This window comes from Rhinatrema bivittatum, chromosome 3, assembly GCF_901001135.1.
Source record: "Rhinatrema bivittatum chromosome 3, aRhiBiv1.1, whole genome shotgun sequence".
Lineage (NCBI taxonomy): Eukaryota > Metazoa > Chordata > Amphibia > Gymnophiona > Rhinatrematidae > Rhinatrema > Rhinatrema bivittatum.
In genome coordinates, this window is record NC_042617.1 from 291725305 (window position 1) to 291750636 (window position 25332).

The 25332-nt window shown below is 44.3% G+C and overlaps 1 protein-coding gene across 1 annotated transcript in view; it reads right to left on the reverse strand.

The window, feature by feature from the left end:
* The window catches only part of POU6F1 (POU class 6 homeobox 1), a 199786-nt gene that overhangs the window by 107752 nt on the left and 66702 nt on the right, over positions 1-25332 (reverse strand). The window contains 1 exon segment of the mRNA XM_029594952.1: positions 9464-9558. Coding sequence (XP_029450812.1) covers positions 9464-9517 — 54 coding nt within the window. The 5' untranslated portion in view covers positions 9518-9558.

Sequence of the window (25332 nt, forward strand, 5' to 3'; positions counted from 1 at the left end):
TTGAATGCCGTGGCCGCTTCTGGGGGCCACTGCTTGGGATTAGCCCCTTTCCAGGTAAGAGCAGTGAGTGGAGCGACGAGCTGAGAGTATTGGGGAATGAAGTGTCTGTAAAAGTTTGCAAATCCTAGGACGTGTTGTAAGGCCCGGAGGCTGGATGGCTGGGGCCACTCCTGGATACAGGCCACCTTGTCTGGGTCCATGTGGAACCCGGTCCTGGATATGATATACCCCAGGAATGGGAGAGACTCTTGTTTGAAGAGACACTTCTCAAGTTTTGCATAAAGATTGTTAGCTCGCAGACATTGGAGGACCAGTCTGATGTCTCGCTGGTGTGACTGGAAATCTTTGGAGTAGACTAGGACATCATCAAGGTATACTACTACCAAGGTGTGCAGCAAGTCCTGAAAGACCTGATTCATCATATGCTGGAAAACAGCTGGGGCACAGGCCAAACGGCATGACCAGACATTCGTAGTGGCAGTCTCTGGTGCTAAATGTAGTCTTCCACTCGTCGCCCGGCCTGATCCAGACCAAATTATACATGCCCCTGAGGTCCAACTTGGTAAAAGCCCCTTGTAACCAGTCAATTAGCTCTGGTATAAGGGGCAAGGGATAACAATCCCTTCTGGTTATGGCATTTAATCCCAGATAGTCAATGCAGAGTTGGAGCGTACCGTCCTTCTTAGCTACAAAGAAGAACCTGGTTCCTGAGGGGAAGGAGGATGGCCGTATGAACCCTCTCTCTAGGTTCTCCTGGATATACTGCGTCATGGCTCTGGTTTTCGGGAGGGATAGCAGATACACACAACCCCAAGGTGGCATGGTGCTCTGCAGAAGGTCAATGGTGCAATCAAAGGGCCTGTGTTCCAGGAGCGTCTCTGTCATCTTCTTCGAAAACACATCCGCAAAGTTGACGTACTGGGGAGGTAGGCTCACAGAGGTTACTGCCAGAGAGACAGGGGGACCTGAACCCGGAGAAGGCAGGCAGTTTGGCACCGAGGCCCCCATGAGGTCAGCTGGAGAGTATCCCAATTAATAATGGGGGAGTGTGTCTGCAGCCAAGGTAGACCCAAGACATTGCTCACTTCTTTCTTTGCTGCACCATCAATTCTAAGAAGAATGGTGGCCTCCGCCAGCCACTGCCAACCTACCTGGGGTTCCTGGGATGGCGTGGGTGATGCCGACCGCCATCTTGTTTCAGGAATCACCTAAACTGCGCGAGCGCAAGGGCCACTTTTGTACACGTCATGGCGGGAACCTCGGGGGCGTCCCCTCCGGATGACGTCACCTCGATGCTGTACTTAAGCTGACCGGCCCTGTGCTTCTACAAGTTAGCAAGGAGTTCTCTTGTTGCTGAATCCGCTACAATCTTGGACTTCCAGTTCCAGATTCTTCGCTTAGCGTATGAACGCTCTGGCTATCCGCTCCTTGGAGGGCCTTCCTGCCTTGCACTTCTACATACTGTCCTACTTCCCGGGACATCCTCCTGGAACTACCTCTTGTGAGTAATTTTCTACGGACTTCAACGATACCAAGCCTTACTGAGATTCTCTACGGTGTACCCCATGCCTCGGGCCACTTCTGTATCTTCCTCAGTAGGAGTCGCTCCGGTATACCCTGCGCTGCAGGTTATTGCATCACCATCTCCAGGATCCACCACAGGTTCCTGCACCTCAGACTACTTCATCATCACCACAGAACAGACATCCTTGGCGGGCCACTACTGGATCTGCACATCTGAGGTAATTGCTACACCTCTGAAGAAACTCCTGGCATACTTTAAATACATCTCCCGTTCTGCGAGCTCTGCTTTTCCTTCCTTCATAATAAAGTCTCTACCTTACAGCTGTGTCCAATGCCACTGAGACCATGCCTACCAATGGTGAGGCTCACAGGGCTCCTCCCTGTGGGCTGAGACACCTCTCAACTCGGCCCAGGGTTCACACTCTTACAAAACATAACAGACCCCTTCCCAGCACAATAGAAGCAGAGACCCAGGGAACGTCTCCACTGTCTTTCTTCTGGCGAGAGGCGAGTCTGGCCCAACTGCATGGGTTCTTCGGAGCGCAGCAAGGCAGCCTCTGCTGTGGGATTCGGTGCCAAGGGGTGCGAAAAAGATGGAGCCAGAACTACCAGTCGGCAGGGCGCTTGGGACTCCCGAAGCATTGCTGAAGGCGACGGTTGATTCTTCCCACAAGATCCCGCGCTGTGAGTTCATCTTTGACCCAAGGAGACAGGCCCTCCAGAAAAATGCTCTGGAGACTGCCCTCCTGCCAGCCCAGCTCGGTACCCAGGATGTGAAACTCAATGGAGTATTCACCTCAGAACAACTACAAATCCTTCTCGTCTACGCCCCCCCGGGCCTCCTAGAGACAGACCCCTCCCCCTTAGTAGAAATAATCACAACTCTCATCAAACTGGATGCCCCTGCAATTATTCTAGGAGATTTTAATCTTCATGTGGACAACACCACCCTCTCATCCAGCTGTGAAACCTTTCTCACAGCCCTCTCTGCCTTGGGTTTCAAGCAATTAGTTAGCAAACCCACCCACAAAGCCGGCCATACACTAGACCTTATCTTTATCAACCCAGGCATTAAGCACTCCACCCGCCTCAAGTGCAAGAAGGTTCCCTGGTCTGACCACTCACTTATCTCAACATCATTCTCTCTGAAAAAATCCACCTCACCTAAGGTGCCAGCATCATCATTCCCATACAGAAGATCCTGTTCTACCGCAGACCTCATTTCCCACCTAGCCTCACAACTACCCTCCATAGATCTTTCCAACCCAAACACAGCTCTCCGCTCCTGGAATGCCATCACAGAATCCATAGCCAATAAGTTATGCCCACTAGCAACCAAAAAACCACTTCCAAACGCCTCCAAAAAACAACCATGGTTCACGGAAGAACTAAGAAAGCTAAAACAAAATTTAAGACAGAAAGGGGTAGATTTTCAGACGAGCGCGAACAGCCTACTTTTGTTTGCGCTCCAGGCGCAAACAAAAGTACGCTGGATTTTAGTAGATACGCGCGTAGTCGCGCGTATCGGCTAAAATCCTGGATCGGCGCGCGCAAGGCTATCGATTTCGTATAGCCTGCGCGCGCCGAGCCGCACAGCCTACCCCCGTTCCCTCCTAGGCCGCTCCGAAATCGGAGCGGCCTAGAAGGGAACTTTCCTTTGCCCTCCCCTCACCTTCCCCTCCCTTCCCCTACCTAACCCACCCGCCCGGCCCTGTCTAAACCCCCATCCTACCTTTAACGGGGGATTTACGCCTCCCGGAGGGAGGCGTAAATCCCCGCGCGCCAGCGGGCCTCCTGCGCGCCGGGCCGCGACCTGGGGGCGGGTACGGAGGGCGCGGCCACGCCCCCGGGCCGTAGCCACGCCCCCGTACCCGCCCCCAAAACGCTGCCGACACGCCCCCGCAACGCCGCGCGCTCCGGCCCCTCCCCCCGACACGCCTCCCGACACGCCCACTCCGAAAACCCCGGGACTTACGCGAGTCCCGGGGTTCTGCGTGCGCTGGTGAGCCTATGTAAAATAGGCTCACCGGCGCGCAGGGCCCTGCTCGCGTAAATCCGCCCGGTTTTGGGCGGATTTACGCGAGCAGGGCTCTGAAAATCCGCCCCAAAGAGAGCAACTGGCGCAAATCCCCTAGCACCAAGACTCTCTCCATCTACAAAACCACCCTCCACCTTTACAAGACCGCAACCTCAAAATCCAAAAAGGATTTTTATGCATCCAAGATTCACCATCTGATCTTCGATGCAAAAGCCCTCTTCGCCTATGTTTCCAATCTCACACAAATCATTCCTCAGGAGATTCCTAGTGATCTAGCTCAATCGAAAGCGGAAGAACTTGCTCTACATTTCCACAACAAAGTCAATAGCCTTCTAACTCAACTACCCTCTAACCCCCCTGATCTCACTTCTCCCCCGACTCTTCAGCAGCCCTCCCTCAACAACAATGGTCTGGAAACATTTGAACCCATCTCTACCTTACAGATACAAGCACTTTTAAAGAGAATGAAACCCTCTTCCCACCCTCTGGATACCATCCCTACCAAACTACTACTGGCTATACCAGACTCCATCGCCAAAACACTGTCGGACATCATAAATTGCTCGCTCTCCCAAGGATCATACCCCGACGTCCTTAAACTGGCCTCCATCAAACCTCTACTTAAAAAACCCAACTTGGACCCTAAAGACCCCAATAACTTCCGCCCTATCGCCAATCTCCCATTCATAGCTAAGATTCTAGAAAAAGTTGTAAACACACAACTCTCCGACTACATTGAAGACAATAAAATTCTATTCCCCTCACAATACGGATTTCGCAAATCTTTGAGTACAGAATCCCTACTCATCTCCATGTCAGATTTCATTGTAATGGGCCTTGACAAAGGTCAATCATTCCTCCTAATTCTACTTGACTTATCAGCGGCCTTTGATACGGTCAACCACTCCACTCTCACATCCTTGCTGGCTTCTATAGGTATCTCAGGCTCTGCACTCTCATGGTTTAAATCTTTTCTCGCCAACAGAGGCTTCAAGGTTAAGATACAGAACAAAGAATCATCACGAATGGACTCATCCATAGGTATCCCCCAGGGCTCCTCGCTGTCGCCCATGCTTTTCAACATTTATCTCTTACCAATCTGCCAACTCCTCTCCAACCTTAACCTCAAACACTTCCTTTACGCCGACGATATCCAGATCGTGATACCCATTAAAGAGTCTTATACGAAAACATTGGATTACTGGGAAAATTGCCTCCTTGAAATTAAACACCTCTTATCCAACCTAAACCTAGTTTTAAACTCCTCCAAAACCGAACTGCTGCTCATCTCCCCAGACAACAACAACTCCATCTCTAATCTACCGGCTATCCTTACTACCACACAAGTGAGAGACCTAGGAGTATTAATCGACAACCGGATGAACCTCAAAGCTTCTATCAACAGAACCACCAAAGATTGTTTCCATAAACTCCAAGTACTGAAAAGAATCAGACCGTTCTTCCATTTCCAGGATTTCAGAACTATTCTACAAGCCATCATTTTTTCTAAGATCGATTACTGTAACTCTATCCTTCTGGGCCTCCCTTCCTCTTACACTAAACCTCTTCAGATGATACAGAATGCTACTGCACGACTACTGACAAACTCCAGGAGAAGGGACCATATAACTCCAATCCTCAAAGATCTCCATTGGTTGCCAATTCATTTCAGAATCCTTTACAAATCTCTTACCATAATATACAAAACCATCCATCAACACATCCCACTCGATTTACAAGTCCCTCTCCAAATTTATAACTCCTCCAGACCAACTCGAGATGCACTCAGAGGATCTCTTCAAGTACCCACTGCCAAAACCACCAGACACATCACCTTAAGAGATCGGGCATTCTCAACAGCCGGCCCCCCTTTATGGAACTCCATCCCTCCAGACCTCAGACAAGAACCTAGCCTCCCAACCTTCAGAAAAAGACTTAAGACCTGGCTGTTTAAACAAGCATTCCCAGACACTAACTAATTCTCATACCATCAATCTATACATCATACAGCCAGTCCTACCCCTTCTTTATGTAAATATCTACAGCTAATGTTTAGCTAATGTAAATATCTTTATCGTTATCTAATGTTATCCTATCCTTTTTTTCTCTTCTCCCAGTTTTATTTCCCCTGTTATTTGTAACTGCTTACTTCCTCACCAATAAGTTACTCAATTGTTCATTGTACACCCCTTGTTTTATGTACACCGGCATGATGTGATTGTATCACGAATGCCGGTATATAAAAATCTTAAATAAATAAAATAAAATAAATTCTGCTAGCATCTTGGAGCCCTGCCGGAGGTGGAGTATGTCCGACTCAGCAGTGGCTAGACGTCCAGGCTCGTCAAAGACCTGCTTGAAGGTCTGTACGAAGTGTTGCAGATCCTGCAATAAAGGATCTCCTTGCTCCCACAAGGGAGAGTCCCAGGCCAAGGCCTTCCCGTCCAGCAGGGAAAAAATAAAGGTAGTCTTGACACTATTGCTGGAGAATTGAGCCGCTGGAGGGAGAAATGCATAAAGCATTGGTTGAGAAAACTCCGACACTGCTTGGGATCTCCAGCATAACAGGGAGGAGCCAGAAGATGAAGTGTCATAGTTGCCGCTGGAGGCGCAGGTGGATTCAGAGTAGCGGAACCACTGGAATCAGCAAAGGTAATAGTGTCCAAGCGAGCCGCCAGGCGTTCCATGGTGCCAGCCAAAATCTCGAGGCACTGTTGCTGCTGCTGTGTCTTTTGGGCTAGGCCCAGGATGGCCTACAGACCAGGAAGATCTGCTGGGTCCATGGCCTCAGCAAACTGTTAGTCGGTGAACCCCTGAGCCAAGGCAAGGTTGGGGCCACCTACAGGAGGGAACCTCCTGCAGGTCCTCATCATCGAGAGGCGGGTATGCTCGGTGCGGAGATCCAAGTGACCTTCACCAGTACTAGCTCTCATTCCCCGCAGGTTGAGCCCCTGGGTACCAGGGCCTGCTGGACTTAGGCGCGAGTCTCCGGAAGATGATGAATCCCCCGAAGACAGCAGACAGAGTCAGGCGTACCAGAGGTCAGGGCAGGTGGTGAGAAACGGAATCCAGATGAAGGCCAGAGCTCAGTGTAGGCAGCAAGCAAGGGGAACCAAGGAACAGGCAGGAGGTCGAGGCAGGAGGTCGAGGCAGGCGGCTGACAAGAAGAACCGAGGAACAGGCCGAAGGTCGAGGCAGACGGCAGGCAAGACAAAATTCAAGAACATACCAAGGTCAGAACCAGAGAAGCAGACCCAGGGTCGGAGGTCAGGAGCAGGAACCAAGAGCACGAAGAACAGATCAGGAGCAGGAACCAGGAGCACGGAGAATGGATCAGAAGCAGGGACATGGAGATAGGAACAGAGTCAGAAACTGGGACACAGAGGCAGGCACAGAGTGGGAGCTCTTGCTGAGGCGAGGGGAAGACGGCCAGGCAGGGTTTAAATAGTCTCCTTAGCGTGATGTCATCGACTGGGGCCGCGGGAATCTTTCCCGTTGCTGGCCCTTTAAATTGTAGGGAAAGCCCCACGTGCGCATGCCTAGAGGGGCCAATGGGAAGTCAGCATTGGTGGCAGCGTCCGCGAGAGCAGAGGCTGGGGACCGGGCCTGGGACAGGTGGAACAGTGCGGCCCGGTACGGGGCAGGAGTGGGCCTCCTGCCCCTGAAGGTGAGGGACGCCGGCCGCGGTGGTGCATGGCTGGCGACAGCAACATATAAGAGCATGGTCTGACCACACTCTTGGCTCTATATCTGCTGCTACTATCTTTCCTACTAAGGCTAAGGCACAAAATAGCATATCTAATCGAGATAAAAAGTATAATCTTTAACTGGATTAAGATTTCTCCAACAGTCCACTATCCCCAATGTCTCTATTATCTGTACCAAGCTTTTCCTATGTGCTGTTTGCAGTTATACCGAGGGCTTAGAATTATCCATCTGGGGCACATTGTGAGATTAAAATCCCCTCCCAAGATTATAGGTCCCTTAGCAAAACCCCCCCAAATATTCAGCCACACTCGCATTCAAACTACCCTGCTCTTGATTCAGAGCAAATATAGTAGCTAAGGTGACCACAGTCCCAAAGGAGAAAAGAAATCTGCACCTGAAGCCAGTCCAGAAGAAGAGAACAGACAATACAGGAATGTACCAGTAATTAGGAAATACAGGTGAGACTGATTAAAGAGGTACTTAGGAAAAGCAGAGTCTCTCTGAGAGCACAGTGCAAGAGACAGGAGACTGGCAAAGAGATACAGCGGGGCCAGGGAAGGGACCCTCCCATCAATCATCAAAACCAACAATGGCCCCTGAACCTCCCCTTGCTGGAAAGCTTTTCACTTTATAAACTTTAGTGGGGCCTAGGCACCCCTACATATATATTTTATATTTCAACAACACGGGTAACTACTAGCAGGGAAACAGAGTTTTGTAGATCTGCCACCGCTACAACATGCGGTTTGCAATGCTAAACATTGAAAATGAGAATGCTGCTTAACCATTAACAAAGATCATCCCAAGATAAGTGTTTTGGCATTTGAATTTGTTTTTTTTACCCCCTGAAGAAGCCCCTAGTGAGGTGAAACACAGACCTTTGTAGGGGATGGGACTAAGTAGAATAACATTAACTTTGATATTGGACTTCAGAAGTGAACTTAATACACTTTGGGCCGGATTTTAAAACATACGAGCGTGGCCTACATGTGAGCGCGCTACCCGGTGCACGCACATGTACACCCGATTTTATAACATGCGCGTGCAGGCGCATGTTATAAAATCCGGGGTCAGCGCGCACAAGGGGTGCACAATTTTGTACCTTGTGCGCGCTGAGCCCTAGCCGAGCCCCGCTGCCTTCCCCTGTTCCCTCCCAGGCCGCTCCGAAATCCCTTTGGGCCGGATCTTCAAAAGGCCCGGCGACACGCGTAAAGCCCCGGGACGCGTGTAAGCCCCGGGGATTTACAAAAGGGGCGGTCCGGGGGCAGGGTGGGGCGGTCTAGGGGCAGGGTGGGGCGTGGCCAGAGGCCTCTGCACAGCTGCTGGGCCGGGGATCGCGCACCGGCACACGCAACTTACTTCAGCCCCAGGGCTGAAGTAAGTTTTAAAACAAAAAAAAGAAAGCAACAAAGGTAGGGGGGAAAGGGCAGGGGAGGTAGGGGAAGGGAAGGGAAGGTGGGGTGGGGGAGTAAGGAAGTTCCCTCCGAGGCCATTCCGATTTTGGAGCAGCCTGGGAGAGAACAGGGGAAGGCAGCGGGGTTCGATAGGGCTCGGCGCGCGCAAGGTGCACATGTGCGCGCATGTTATAAAATCGGGCGTACATGTGCGCGCGCCGGGTAGCGTGCGCACATGTAGGCCACGCATGTATGTTTTAAAATCCGGCTCTTTATCTCTACGTCATGAAGCTATCGCTGTTTGGATGTTGTGTTTAGCTAGTCATGATTACAAGTGTTAGAGCACCTATGAGGTGACTTCAGCGTCATTTGTAATCAGTTTAAAAACAGTGCTAGATATATTGCAGTGGATTGCGTGATTGCAAATTTATGAACTGGCTTTTTCATCTATTTTAATTTGGTTACTTGTTGTTCCACGTGTTACTTTTTTACATTTTTTTATATGGTAATGTTTGGAACACTAGGATAAAGGTTTTTCTACTGCCAGTTTTTGTTTTCACTATGTATAAATACTACATAAGTACAGCATAAAACCTGATTTATGTACGTAAATTGCCTTTAGAAAATCAGCTGGGGACCAGTGCATACATACATACATATAAAATACATAGGGATGTGTTGAAAAAGAAGCAAGGCTATGCATAACAGGCTCCTGATAAATGTCAGATAGGAAAAGGCATGAAAAGAGGCCATGCAGGCTCAGGGTAACAGAGATGAATGTCAGGTGAAGCTGGAATACCTGTTCATTGACTGTAAGGGAGGGGTCCTGCTGTGGCAGAGCCCCGGGATCCATGGCAAGTCACCAGGTAGAGCGGATCTCAAGCATTCGACATCCTGCAAATTGAAAACAATTTTTTTAAATCTTTGTCTTTTTCCCCGGGTGCACCTAGCAGCAGGCAGTGGCAAGTAGAAAAGTGTATTTATAAGAAGTTATTAGTTTTAGGATTCTTGGATTTCTAAACCTGGGCAAAGTTGCTTAACCCGCCAGGTTTTCAATAATATAATTTTACTAGCCAAAAGTGTTGCCATTTTTGCAGAACCAGCGTTCTAAAATAACGCCCTTCCTCTGCTGCAGTTCTTGACAGATTCAGCGCTTTCCACTCAAGATCCCCCTAAATGTGATTCCTAGGTTTGTGCTCATGCCTTTTTAAAACTACTGTTTAATTGCAAACACTTTGATATTAGTTACAGACATCTATTCCTACTAACCTAGCATCCTAATATGCAGCTAAAAATGGTTCTACTGTATAGGAGTATTTATGCATTGGGAAAAAACATGTATCACCAGCAGATGGCATAAGCAGACATGTAGCACAGCCAAGGAGAGTCCACACGTAAGCAGCCAGTTATGCAGACCCTATATAAAGAGACATATATGCAACAAGTATATAACCAAATACAGAATCCCATATACAAAGAACTTAACATACCAAATCTTTACAACTTTAAAATCCTACACAGAATTAAATATGCAGAATTCATACATATGTGTGTGTGTGTAAAATCATTGTGAAACATGTCAATGTTTCCCAATTTTTTATCCTGTGCACAAATAATTTCTTCACAGAAAGGGTGGCGGATGTATGGAACGCCCTCCCGGAAGAGGTGTTGAAGACAATATCAGCAATGGAATTCAAAAGGGTGTGGGATGAACACAGACGATCCCTAATTGCTAGAGGATGGAAATGAAGGTACCCTTGTTTTACCAATGGTTTCATCAGGGGATTAATTGTCATCCTATAGAAAGTCACCACATTTTTACACAGGAGCCGTTTATAACCACACATCTGTTTGCTTCAATACCTACTTCAATCAGAATCCCCTGATGAAACCATTGGTGAAACAAGGGCCCCTTGTCGGGAATATTGAGAAAAGAGAAGATTGAAAGAATTGTATTGGTTTAGCAGAAGATTGGAAGGATTGTATCACCTATTCTTTGAAGGAACAAAAAAAGCATTGTATGTTCAATATAGTGCACCATGGAGCTATGATGTAATTTATTTGTGTTAAATTGCAATTTTGGAAATTTTGTAATGATATTTGTGTGTATGGATGACTGGATGAGTGATATTTTGATGTGATATATGTAGTGTATGTTTTTTTTAAATTTCAATATAATAAAATTTGAAATATATATACAGGTATATGATGTTTTGTTTATGGTTTCTTATAGACCAGGTATTGCCCTCTAATCATGGAGGAGACATGAGCCGATGACTTTCTGTATGTGAACAAATCTGGATATTTCAATTGGATACAGTCCATCCAGGAGGGCTGAATGCCGATTTAGAATGGGACATTTTAAATCATTGAAATTATCTGCCAGGACCATGTTTATGGAACTCTCTGCCAGAACCAGTTAAAAATGCTATGACATTGATGACTTTCTGTAAAATTTTAAAAGCCTATTTTTTCAAACATGCACTTTGAGTGTTTTTACACCTAACGTATTATGTATAATGTGGGTGTATGTACATTGACTATTACAAGCTGTTTTTTCCTGTTTATTTTGGAACAATAGTAATAAGATGCTTGTGTTATTGAATCCAGTAACTGTTCTTTATCACTTAGCATTTAAGCGGGTTATAAATGTAGACATAAATAAATACATAAATCTTATTTTCTTACAGCTGCTAGAGATGAAGTAGCTGCTTCTTGGCGTAAAGTGACTATGCCCTCTATGGATTCCTATATGAAACGTCTTTGGATTATATTTTATAATTTTATATAGGGAAACTTACTGTGATTAGATATGATACATTGCAAGCAGTGGGGGGGGAGGGGGGTGGAATGGAGTCACTGTTATAGATGGCTGCTTGAGTCTTCTTCTCCCTGCGTCAATCCTGATAATTTGCACTTTTCAGTCATAAGTGAGCTTTACATATAACCTTCTTTGGCTGCTGAAGAGATCATTTTACAAATCCGCATGTCCTCCCAGAAAAAACAATATAGGTTGATTTGCGGCAATTCTTCTTCGTCCTTGCTGAGGATCTGGGCAAGATGGCGGAAGCTGAAGCGTGGGGCTGCAATAAAGGCTGGCCAGAGTAGTGTCACATTATCTGCTAAACTGCAGCAAACTGAGGCCCTCACCTGCGACGATTTCAAAGCATGGTTTTGTGAACTGAATTGCATCTATGAAAGCAAAGATTTTGGAAACTGTCTTCAGTTTAAGAAATGACCTTTCTGAATTTCGCCGAATAGTTGAAGAGGTAGAGAGCCGCATCGATGAACAAACCTCTACAGTGGAGCAACTGAAAAAAATTGGTTGCTCCTGAATTGGTTAATATGACTTTTAATGATAAATTTAATAATCTTGAAAATAGATCCCATAGATGTAATCTGAGCTTCAAGGGAATCCCTGAGATGGATGACAATAGTGACTCTATGGCAGTGGTACAACAAATATGCAGGACCCTACTTACATCGAGTGAGTCACCTGCTGAAAAGCTGGAAATAGTAATAGAAAGGGCTCACGGATTCACTTAGAGCCTGCAGTGAGGAAATTCCTTCGTGATATCATTGCATATTTCCATCGCTATTTGACGAAAGAGCAGGTATTCACAGCAGCCAGGAAGAAGGGCAACATCATTTGGAATGACTGTTGTGTTGATTTACATAGGGGTAGATTTTCAAAGAAGCGCGTGGGCATACATGTGCGCGCGCTACCCGGCGTGCACACATGGACGCCTGATTTTATAACATGCGTGCGCATGTTATAAAATCGGGGGTCGTCGCGCACAAGGGGGTGCCCGCGGGCTTCACCTGTTCCCTCCCTCCGATTTCGGAGCAGCCTGTGAGGGAACTTCCTTTCCCCCTAATCTAACCTTCCCCTAACTTTCCCCTAACCTATCCCCCCCTAGCCCTATCCTAAACCCCATCAAAATTTTATTTTACCTTCTGTGCCTGCCTCCAGGCAGGTGCAGGCTGCGCGCGCCGGCAGCCTGCCAGCACGCGATCCCCTAGCACAGCAGCAAATGGGCGTCCCGGGGCTTTACACGTGTCGCCAGGCCTTTATAAAATAGGCCCTGTGCGCGTAACCCGATTTACGCACGGAGAGCTTTGAAAATCCGGCCCATAGCGATTTGTCCCCCTTGACTATACAGAAGAGAAAGGGATTAAGAGCAATCACTACTGTTTTAAGGAAGGGAAACATTAGGCATCATTGGCTCTTTCCCTTTGGACTCGCTTTTATGATAAGTGGTGTCACATCCAAAATTAAAATGGAGGCAGAGGCAGCTAAGGGCAGCTGGGATTTCTATCCAGATATCTGAAGAAACAGGTCCAGAATCAACTAGTAAAGATTTACCTAAATGACAACATGAGAACTATGGAAGAAGACGTTTAAGGAGAAAATCTGGAGGATCTACTTCATCATGGATGACAGATACCTGAGTTTTTGAGCTCTGGCATGTCTTCTGTTTGGAGTTCCCTGGTACTGACATATACTGTCTCTACTGATATGAGTAACTTCCATAATGAAGTGAGCTGTGGAGTCTGGTTGCTCATTAAGGGGCAGATTTTCAAAGGCTACGCCCATAACCCGAGAAAATCTGCCCCTGCGCGTGCCAAGCCTATTTTGCATAGGCTCAGCAGCGCGCGCAAGCCCTGAGATAAGCGTATGTCCCGGGGCTTGCAAAAAGGGGCGGGGCATGGGCGGTCCGGGGCGTGGGTGGTCCGGGGCGTGGGTGGCCCGGGGCGGGGCGTGGCCGGAGCCTCCAGGCACAGCGGCCATTTGCCGCTGTGCCCGGGATTACTGGCTGGCTGTTGGCCAGTGTGCGTAAGCTACGCCTGCCAGAAGGCAGGCGCAACTTACCCAACAAAGGTAAGGGGGGGGGTTCTAGGTAGGGCTGGGGGGCGGGTTAGGTAGGGGAAGGGAGGGGAAGGTGGGGGAAGGAGGAGGGAACAGAGGAAGGCTGTGCGGCTCGTCGCGCACAAGGTACACAATTGTGCACCCCCTTGCGCGCGCCAACCCTGGATTTTATAACATGCGCGCGACAGTGCACGCATGTTATAAAATCGGGCGTAGATTTGTTCGCCCCAGGTTGCACGAACAAATTTACGCCTGCGCGCACCTTTTAAAATTTGGTCCTAAGGTTTTGGGTCCTGCTAAGGTTTTAATGACTAGGAGCATTTGACCCATTCGAGGAGTTTCATTGGGTTACTTTGCATTATATTACAGTAGTTTTTATTTTTTGCTCATTGTTACAATTGACATTCTTAAATGATGAGTTGCTGCAGGGGGTGGATTCAGTGATCTCATCCTCTGTATTCTTGTGGTCTGGGGGGGATGAGTTGTCCAGATCCTGTTGGAATGGATTTGGAGGAAGGAATAGAGGGATAGGGATTTGGGTTTGAGGGAATGTGGGGTGGGTGCATTGTATTGAGAAGCGAGTTCTGGGTAGGCCTTTATGGTTTGTTCTGTTTGATTTTTTCCTAGGACAGAATGGTTCTGGTGGGGAGGGCTCCTTTATGCTGATATTTTTCTTCTACAGAAAGCTATGTTATTTCTAATGCTAGTTTCTTTAAATGTTAAAAGGTGAATTTTCAAAGATATGCACACTTTCAAATTAGGAAATACATGCGCAAATAGCACATATTTCATAAATTCCATTTTGTAAACCTCAGACATACACTTGCAAATAATGGGGCGCGAGTAAATAATGGAGCAGGCCAGGGGCATTTCAGGGCAAAGCCAACATTTACGCATCTGTTATTAATTTATAACCTACATAAGCGACACGTGTATGTATGTTACCTGATAATTATCTGGTATAAGTGAGAATAAAATTTTTTATAGCCAATACTGACTGGATGAGTAGTCAGGGTAAACTGGGAGGCGTTCAGGCTGAAGAACCAGAAGGGTCTTGATGACCCTGAGATAGACTGGGAAAACTGGTGGACTAACTGGTAAAATTTCCTTCGGACATTCATGTTAAAAAATTTGATGATTTAAGCACATAAAAGCTGACAAGTGCTAAGGAAAATACAATAATTAAATCTCCATGTGTAAATAATTAAAATTAGTAGCATAAATACTTGTGTATAGGAGATTTGTGCCATTTATCCGGATACATTTTGTCTTCTCCGGAGAAGTGGAGGCTATTTTTTAGATAGAGTGCACACATTTTTGCGCATGATACAAACTATGTCCGATTGTGTGTGCACACTGTAGAAAATCCCAAGGGAAAGACCCTTAGGAGTCCTCTAAATTGACTTTGTATACCTCAGCTGAAGTCTATATTAAAAAATTAAAGTAAAATTTGTAATGCCACGCAATCAGCTGAGGCCAGTTAAGGTTCCTCTTTTATTGATCTTAGCAATTTGCATACAAAGTAATAAACAGGCTACAGTCATTGAGCAAACCTGGAGAGCTCTGAGTTTTGCAGATGAAATTAATACTTTAAATATGATCCAGAAACATTGATAACAAGCTTTCAACGAATCAGAAACCAAATATCTCAATATTTATTAGAGTTCTAGAATTTATGCTTAATTCTTGTAACTCATACCTATGCATAAGCTTATATTTTGTCTACGTGTTTTAACGGACAACTTAACCAGTAAATAACTTACTTTTATATAAGGCAAAACTTTACCTCTAAAGAAATATATTTAAGAACATAAGATATGACATACTGGGCAGACCAAGCGTCCATCAAGCCCAGTATACTGTTTCCAACAGTGGCCAATCCAAGTCACAAGTACCTGGCAAGTACCCAAACTTTAAATGGATCTCAAGCTACTATTCCTGATTGATTAATAGCAGTTTATGGATTTTTCCTCTAGAAACTTATCCAAACCTTTTTTAAACCCAGTTAAACTAAATGCCGTAACCACATCCTCTGACAATGAATTCCAGAGCTTAACTATGCGCTGAGTGAAAAATAATTTTCTTCGATTTGTTTTAAATGAGCTACTTGCTAACTTCATGGAGTGCCTCCTAGTCCTTCTATTATCCGGGAGAGTAAATAACCGATTTATATTAACCTATTCACGTTCTTTCATGATTTTGTAGACCTCTTATCATATCCCCTATATTTAATTAAACCCAGCATGCAATAGCCATATGTCATCTCTGATTCTCTGGCCTTTAGCAGTTTCTTGCAACCATCTTATCCTAATTCTATGACACAGTCTCAGATCTTGTCAGCATAACTAACAAGGAAATCCATTCTGGATTACAGAAATTTAAGACAATCCCATCCTCTTATGCTAACATCTGTTTTAATCCTAAACTAAACTACAAGTAAAATCCTGGGGAAGCTCTCCCTGCATCTACTCAGGCAAGCTTTCAGCTCTGTATGGGTGCCTGAGGAGGGACACTTCTGGAATCCCCACAGATGGTGAAGGCGCTGGATTGGTATGCACCGCCTCAAGGGTGATGGGGGACTCAGAGTAAAGATTCTTCCTGCAGAAAGACATAACAAATTGCACAAGAAAACACACATGCAATATCATAACCAACCCAACCCCAATCAGAAGAATGAAATAAGCAATTTTCTTTTCCAAACCCCCAACACTTAAATCATGGCCTAGTTGGCCATTCATGCAAGATAAGAAATGATTTTTTAATAACCCCTTGTTTGTCCATGTAGACACATGTTCTTATGTTCTTATAAGGTATTTCTGATCTGGCAAACACTTCATTCTTTTGCTAGTAATATGTCCAGGGCCATATGATTGTTCAGAATCACGCTAGATAAGGATGAGACTTCTTGATGCATGGCAATTCTAGTTTGGCCTGCTATACTTTCAACAGTAATGGAAATGTTAAGGACAAATTTCTCAAGTTCATGAACACCAAGGCTTGGGAGGAAGAGACTAACAAATGTACTCCAATCATCTTGCTTTAAGGGAGTATACATTCTTTTTTTGATTCAATGATGAGGATGAATATTATGGTGGAACAGAGAGTTCAGATAGTCATTATGGTGATGAATGTGAATGAGGAAACACATAGCCCATGGTAAAGTGAGTTGTAATGTTAGCATAAAGTCTTTTAAAAGCTCCCAGAGACCTTGTCATTGCCACAAAATTATGAAACCCTACAACTTCGGGGGTAGCGAGTCATCTGCCTTCTTATCTTTGGTATTTTATTTATTTATTTATTTAACAGTTTTTTTTATACCAACCTTCATAGTAATAACCATATCGGATCGGTTTACATTTAACAAGGGTATAACTGGAGTAACAATTCAAGTAAACGAGAGCTAAACAATAGGTAGGAATAAGTCAAAAGTTACAATCAGCAGGGAAAGAGAACTTGGAAGCTTGCGACAAGCTGGAAAGAAGATAAGGCAGGAAATATAAAGTGTTACCATATCATTGTCTATCTTCACATGTGGGTCATCTATACGGGTCCACAGGCTGAGAAACATGGAAAAGGGTTATAAATAGGCCTGTGTTGATAATGTACAGTTTGTTGTCATGGAAATGGAGTTTGGCAAGAACAAACAGATGTCTGAAGTTTTAAAGTATGGTAGTGAAAGGTATAATTACAAAGAATATTGACCTGAATACTGGCCATATTTTAACATGAATATCAATAGGGGTGAAAGACAGGACTCTGAGAAAACCACATCAAGCAGGTAGTAAATTTCATTCAGGTGTCATCAAGAGTGACCCTTCCATCAGGGTTGGGCATAAAGAAAGTTATAGCATAGAGGATCGTTATCAGAACTGTTCATATTTGAATTAGAAGTCATTGAATCATCAGGCCATAGCTTGACACACCAGTTAGCAGGCTCATGGACATTTGACAAAGTGATTGAAATATGTGGGACATTACAGATAGTCTTTCACTTGACAGATAGTTGGCGGCTTACAGAAATTCCCCCATCTGCAAGGGTAAGATTAACAGAGAAAACAGTGGACATGTTGGCAAAGTCAGTCACAGTCACAGGCATGTTGGTGCAAAGCCAGCTCTGAGTGAGGTGGTGGAATGGAACAGCTTCACGGCTTGATTATAATGCAGGTAAAGATGAAGATCAGAGGAATCAGTTGGCAAAAGAAACAAGAATAGGAATATAGACAGCATCTTGACCATGAACCTTGATCTTATGGCAAGGTAAGACAGCAGAGCCGTCTGAAGGATCGACCTATGGACCAGATTGGAGGACCTGGCCACTGTCCAGAGGATCCATGTGGTCAGGGGACGAGTCAGGAGACACTTCAAAGTGGTAGTGGAATGATGAATCAGATCTAGAAGATCCCTCAGCTCCCTGAGACTCCAATGAAGTAGCAACTGACTCCAGGGGATGCCTGGCTGTGTCAGGGCACAAGTGAGGACTAAACAATGCACCAGCTTGATTGGATCTCTGCAGGGCCAGGTGTGCCTAACTGCCATTGACTATGTTCTCATTGGCTCTGTTGGGCTGCAAAGGGGCAACTTCAGGTGGCTGAATAGAAAGAGTCTCTGGTTAGTCAGTAAAGAACTGTGGCTCGGAGTGTAAGTCTTTTTGCAGTGACTGGCATGCACTCAATGATCAAGCCCATGTAATTTGAAGGCTGAGCGACTGACCAATTGTACCTGGTAAAGGCCTTTTCACTTAGGTTATACACAGGTTTTATTTTATGGAACATTTTATAATAGACAAAGTTGCCAGGTTAGACATCTGAAAGAATTTGGTTAGAAGGACTCTGGAGTGCAGAAACAAGTGGAAGAGCAGACCAGCAATTCAAGGAAGTCTCATGTGTTTTTGTCCAATTTATTCTTCAGGACTTAATTTAAATGTTCAATGGAGTTTTACCCCTATCATTTTCAATTGTTTCTGGGATTCCAAAGCGTGGTATAACCTTAGTTATCAGTTTCCTTATCTAGTCATGGCATTATCTTTAATTACAGGAAACACCTCAGTCCACCCATTTAAACATACAATATGCAAAATGTATCTTCATTTTAACACTGGTGACATCACAATAAAATCCATTTGCAGCTTGAGGACAGATCTAGACACTGCAACTTAACAAAATGTCCCCGGGGGCATTTAGGTGCATGACGCAACCCAAAGGCCCTTTCCTATCTTAATGACTGCGCAAATATTACATTTCTTTCAAAGATTAAATAACAATATCACTCCAACACACACACACACATACACACTTGCATGCATGGAAACTCGTAGGAGCCAGGCAAGCAAGGGAAAGCAGACTGGTGAAAGGGGCCACTGGAATTCCATTGGGGTCCCACATGAAACCATCAAAGACAGCATTTAGTCCAGCACCTGGAGAAAGAAAACAGTGTGGGGTAGATTTTTAAAGGGTTACGCACGTATCTTACGCGTGTAACCTCCGAAAACCTACCCCTGCGCTCACCAAGCCTATTTTGCATAGGCTCAGCAACACGCGCAAGCCCCGGGATGCACGTACGTCCCAGGGCTTTCCAAAATGGGCGGTCCGGGGGCGGCGGGCAGTCCGCGGGCGGTCCAGAGTGCTCTGGCACAGCGGCCTGTGCCGGGGCATGGCGCACCAGCAGCCGGCCGGCGCGCGCAAGTTACGCCTACCACGGGCAGGCGTAACTCCTGAAAAAAAGGTAGGGGGGATTTAGTTAGGGCTGGGGGGGTGGGTTAGATAGGGGAAGGGAGAGAAAGGTGGGGGGGATCGAAAAAAAAGTTCCCTCCAAGGCCGCTCTGATTTCGGAGCGGCCTTGGATGGAACGGGGAAAGCCATCATGGCTCCCCTTGGGCTCGGCGCGCGCAAGGTGCACAAGTGTGCACCCCGTTGCGCACGCCGACCCTGGATTTTATAACATACATGTTATAAAATCGGGTGTACATTTGTGTGCGCCGGGTTGCGCGCACAAATGTACTCCACACGCGTAACATCTAAAATCTGCCCCTGTATTAGGGGGAAGAAACATTTAAATGTCAGAGGGGGCCACATGCACCTGCAAAAGCGCTCCTATAAGCCCCAAAGGTATCTACAGGCATTTTTGAAGAACATCTTAGCACAGCAGTCTGTGAAAGGAAACAAAATAATAATAATATCAAAATGATATAGTATTCTAAAAACAATTTTGGGGCCCCAAGCAACAGAGAGAAAGTTGAGTAAGAATTATTCTATTGCTCTCATAACAACAAAAAGGAAATTTGAGCATGCTCAGAGAGCCTAATAATAATAACAAGGGATGTCTCTTTAAAAATTATTCTAACCAGATAAAAAAGGAGGGGTGTGGATCAGACACACAAAAGCAGAAGTTAAAAAAAAAAAACCTGATGACATCCAAAATGCAGCTTTGGATTTTTTTTTCCTGAGAACTACAATATTAAAAGGTAAAATCCTAGCAATCTTTGCAAATGCCTAGTGTAATTAATTATGTGGTTTTTGATAACAGCTTCCAAAAAATACAGTTAGTTCTGATGAATTTGCTAGCTGAGGAATTTACATAAATGTGTGTTTTCTAGCCGCTTAAAGTCCTTAAACCACCAGGCACCCCCCTTGCATGTCCTCAGGCACACACCACTCACGCAATAGTGCCCTATATCACCAGCTGGCAATGATCAGGCAAAAGATCCCCTCCCCCCCCGACTCTCCCCTTCCTCTTGTTCACTATAACACTACTAGATAAAGCAAAATAGCACAAAGAAATAAATCCTGAGTCACTATGCCAAGTGGATCTAATATCCAGAAAATCCAAAGACACTGCGCCAAGTGTCTAAAATGCCCAAACCAGTCTAAAGACACTATGCCAAATGCCTATAATACCATGAGACCCATAGCCTGAGGACTTCAACCCCCAGCAGGACTCCCAGGACCACTCTCGCCAGGCACTTCTCCCCCTCCCCAGGAGGGAACGCTACCCCCTCTGTGCTAGCAGGTGGGGAAGATATCAAATTCCAGATGCACCTACCTTAATCCAAAGGGGACTCCAACCAGTTTTATCTGGACACCCCCAGACTCCACAAATCAGTTGCCACTGCAGCTGATCCAGCACTTGTACGCCAACAAACGCAACCCTTATCCGCTCTAAACGCCGATAGGCAGAGATAGCAATATAAAACCATAAAATTTACTAAAACCTAGATCTTTACTATAACCCAATGGTCCCCAACCTGGGTCCGTGGACCCTTAGGGGTCTGTGAAATAATCTCAGGGGGTCCTCCTGAAGGGATGCAAGAAAAGTTTAGTTGGAGAGAAAATGAGTGGGCTGCTGCTACCTGTGATTAGCTGGGCTGCTGCCACAGGCCAGGAGAGTTAGAGTGGGCCCATTATGGCCCCAAACATTTCATCCCAGATTGCTGCAGACCAGGAGGAGGAGGAGGACAGAGAGGGGCTGTTCACACCCATGAGAAGCCTCAAACTGCACTGCCATGTGTTTAGTGGAGGTGGGGAAGAGAGGGACTGCTGCACTTCATGAGGATGTGGGGAAGAGATTGCAGCTGTGAGAACCTTGGGAAGCAGTTATTGCAGAAACAGCAATTTTGGATAAAATTACTTATGGCCTTAAAAACAAATCTGAGGACCACAAAAAAAGTATGGGGTAAATACTGGCTTTGGAGGAGGCTGGCACAGTGAATTTAGCTTCCTGGTGTGGTGGAACGTACTTTGACAATGTTATTGTGTATTTGCTTGTCCCTGTCTGGTTTATGCTGGTTACACCGTCCATATATCCAATGTTTGTATTCTGAGGTATCTATAAATAAAGAGTTAAAAACCAAAAAGGTGGCACTTAGCGGATGTTTGGCAAGTAGTGAATCCTAAAGCTTGTGATCATACCTTCTTATTTGAAACCACATAATTCTTACTCCAGAATTGATTTCCTTTTGGTTGACAGAATATTGGTTCCTAGAATTAAGGGGGTCCAGTGTTGGACTTATTACATGATCCTATCATGCAAAAATCTGGATTGATTTTTTCCGGACAGGAAATGATAGGGGCATGAGATTCGGGAGGGTCAATGATAGTTTATTTAATGATAAAGATTTCTGCAAACAATTAGAATTAGACATTGCAGAATATTTTCAGTTTAATGACAATGGGGGACATATCCATTGCCATTGTTTGGGACTATCTTAAAGCAGTAATCTAGGGAAAGCTGGTCCTCCTTCCAAAAAAAAAAAAGATAAGGAAAAGCTGGCATTAGAGCACCTTATTTGTGTTTGGAATGATCACACAAATTGAAACCTGACCCTAACATACTTGAAGAGCTTGAGGGGGCTCGACATAAGTCGCATTTGCTTAATGTTGAGGAAATGTCTTATTTATAGCTAAACAAAAGTATTTTGAATTTGGTAACAAAGGTCTGGATTTATCAAATGCACTAAATATCGCCTGCGATAGAAAAAGGGGTGTTTTTAATGGTAATAGGCAGTTTATCGCAATTTGCGCTAATACCTGTGCAAAGAGCTAAGTTATCACAAATTGCGATAACTTTTTCGCACTTTGAGATAAGTGCCAAAATGTGGTATTTCCTACATACAACCACTGAGGGGACCATGTTTACGAGAGAGAGAGAGAGAGAGAGAGTGAGTGAGAGAGAGCGCCTAGCCATAATGCCCTAACCCTAGATCTTCCCTCTTTTTTACAAGATACAACGATATTTAAATAAGGACATATCTACTGTTGAGATAATTCAGGCAATTAAAATTTAAAATATGGTAACACTCCGAGTCTCGATGGCTATTTGGCTAAATTTGATAAAACATTTAGCCAAGTTCTGGTAGATCCATTTACTCATATGTTCAACTCTCTTTTTGAAGGAAGATGGTTGTTTCCCTTGTTTAACGTTGCAGGTATCACTATTTTGGTTAAACCGGGAAAAGATGCTATTCTATGTGGTTCATATCAGCCCACTTCCCTTTCGAATAATGATTTTAAGATTCTAGCTAAAATATTGGTGGATATATTTGGCACCCTAGCTCCCATCTTAGTACATAATGATCAATCTGGTTTTTTCCTGGGTTGCCTGGCAGCAGATAATGTGCAACAGAAGAGACAAGTGATTCCTGCTCTCACGTCAAGTTACTTTATGCCTCTGTAAAGTTGGATTTCCAGAAGGCATTCAACAAAGTCCCGCATGAGAGACTTCTAAGAAAACTGAAAAGTCATGGGATAGGAGGTGATGTCCTTTTGTGGATTGCAACTTGGTTAAAAGACAGGAAACAGAGAGTAGGATTAAATGGAAAAAGGTAAACAGTGGAGTGCCTCAGGGATCTGTACTTGGACTGGTGCTTTTTAATATATGTATAAATGATCTGGAAAGGGGTATGGCGAGTGAGGTGATCAAATTTGTGGACAACACAAAATTATTCAGAGTAGTTAAATCTCAAGTGGATTATGATGAATTGCAGGAGGACCTTGTGAGACTGGAAGATTGGGCTTCCAAATGGCTGATGAAATTTAATGTGGACAAGTGCAAGGTGATGCATATAGGGAAAAATAACTCTTGCTGTAGTTACACAATGTTAGGTTCTCTCTTAGGAGTTACCTCCCAAGAAAGAGATCTAGGCGTGAAATTGTCGGCCCAGTGTGCTATGGAGATCAAAAAAGCAAACAGAATGTTAGGAATTATTAGGAAGGGAATGAAAAATAAAATGGAGGATGTCATAATGCCTCTGTATCGCTCCATGGTGAGACCGCACCTTGAATACTGTGTGCAGTTCTGGTCACCGCATCTCAAAAAGGATATAGCTACACTGGAGAAAGTGCAGAGAAGGGCAACCAAAATTACAAGGGGAATGGAACAGCTGCCCTATGAGGAAAGGCTAAAGAAGTTAGGGCTGTTCAGTTTGAAGAAGAGATGAATGAGGGGGATATGATAGAAGTCTACAAAATCATGAAAGTATGTAAATCAGTTATTTACTCTCTCAGATAATAGAAGGCCCACGGGGCACTCCATGAAGTTAACAAGTAGCTTATTTAATACAAATCAAAGAAAATACTTTTTCACTCAGCGCATAGTTAAACTCTGGAATTCATTGCCAGGGGATGTGGTTTCAGCAGTTAGTGTTACTGGGATAAAAATGGTTTGGATAAGTTCCTGGAGGTTAAATCCATAAATTGCTATGACGGTAATTAATAAGCAATAGTAGCTTGTGATCTGTTTAATGTTTGGGTACTTGCCAGGTACCTGTGACTTGGATTGGCCATTGTTGGAAACAGGATACTGGGCTTGATGGACCCTTGGTCTGACCCAGTATGGCATTTCTCATGTTCTTATGTTTGCATAGAATGTTTAGCATTTGGCTGAGTGAATGTTTTTTTTCTTTTAATAAAAATTTAAACTGCAAAAAAAAAAAAAAGACATGATATGTTGCCTTCTTATTTGAATATCTGGGAACTTATCTGATTTTGTATACTACATTCACTTAATTACGCTGATTGGATTTTAATTATATAGGTTCCACCTTCTCATTTTACTATATAGTTGCTTTGGATGGATGGAATGGGGTGAGGTGGAGGGGGGGGAACTAAAAAAGTTGAGAGATTATAAACAGAAGTACTCTGACTATATGATTGTGAATGCATCATTGTAGGATGTTGATCATGGTTGTGTATTTGAGGATTTTTTTGTTTTTTTATTCGGTTCAATAAAAAAAGGACAGGACAGTTTAATTTAATTAAATTTACATATTTAATTCATTATTTTGTTTTTTCAAGTCAATTGATGTTAGTAACTTTATGTAATTAGCTCTTTTAAATTTGAAGCATTATGATTGGCTACAATGATCATGTGACAGTCCTTTATCGTCTATATATACTTTCTGGCAGTCTGGATATCATGATGGCAGCCACTGAAGTGGAGGTCCCCAAAGCAGGCCTGAATTGTGCCAGAACATAGCTATGCCAGACGTGGATAGTTAGGAGCTGTTGCGCCTATAATTTGGGAGCTGCATTCACTTTTGGACATAACTGAAGGTGACTGCTGACTTGGAGTTATTTCTTCTAATAAGATAAGTTTATTAGTGTCACATTTAAAATGGCATACATTTTGATTCAACATTTACAAATGAGCTGGGAAACCAAGTTTTTTGTGAGTAAAATAAGTTATATGACTTGCATATTTAGAATGGTGTCTACATGATTCATTGAAGGACTCATACAAGAACTGGCCCATGAATATTTTTAGTGACGACTCATGTGGATTTGAATATTTTTTAGATTTTGTTCTGTTGCACTATTTTTCAAGTTTGAAGTACAACAATAAAAAAGAAGATTTCTCAATAGGCTATGATTAAATTTTGTACAGTATTACATCTCAGAAAGAGTGAAATTAAACCTTTGGTGATTTACTACAGTCATTTATGCATGCCCTTTTAGTAATACATTTTAAAAAATAAAGAAATTAATAAATATTTTTTCATATAACTATCACTCTTTAGGCTGTCCTCGGTGATATTATATTAACTTTAAGTGTAACATTTCTGCATGGAAGTAACCTGTACAGAGCGACAGTTACTACACTAAAAAACCTGCTGGGCAGACTGGATGAATCACTTGGGTCTTTATCTGCTGTCATTTACTATATAATACCCTGCTTTTCTTATTATATGAGTCTGAAATCTGTATCCAGAATCAAACCATGCTGAGGTGATAGAAAACGGTGTAATGGAAATCTCAGAACTATAGCAATTTGTTTATAAGAATGGTACAGTGGAAAAATGTAATTTA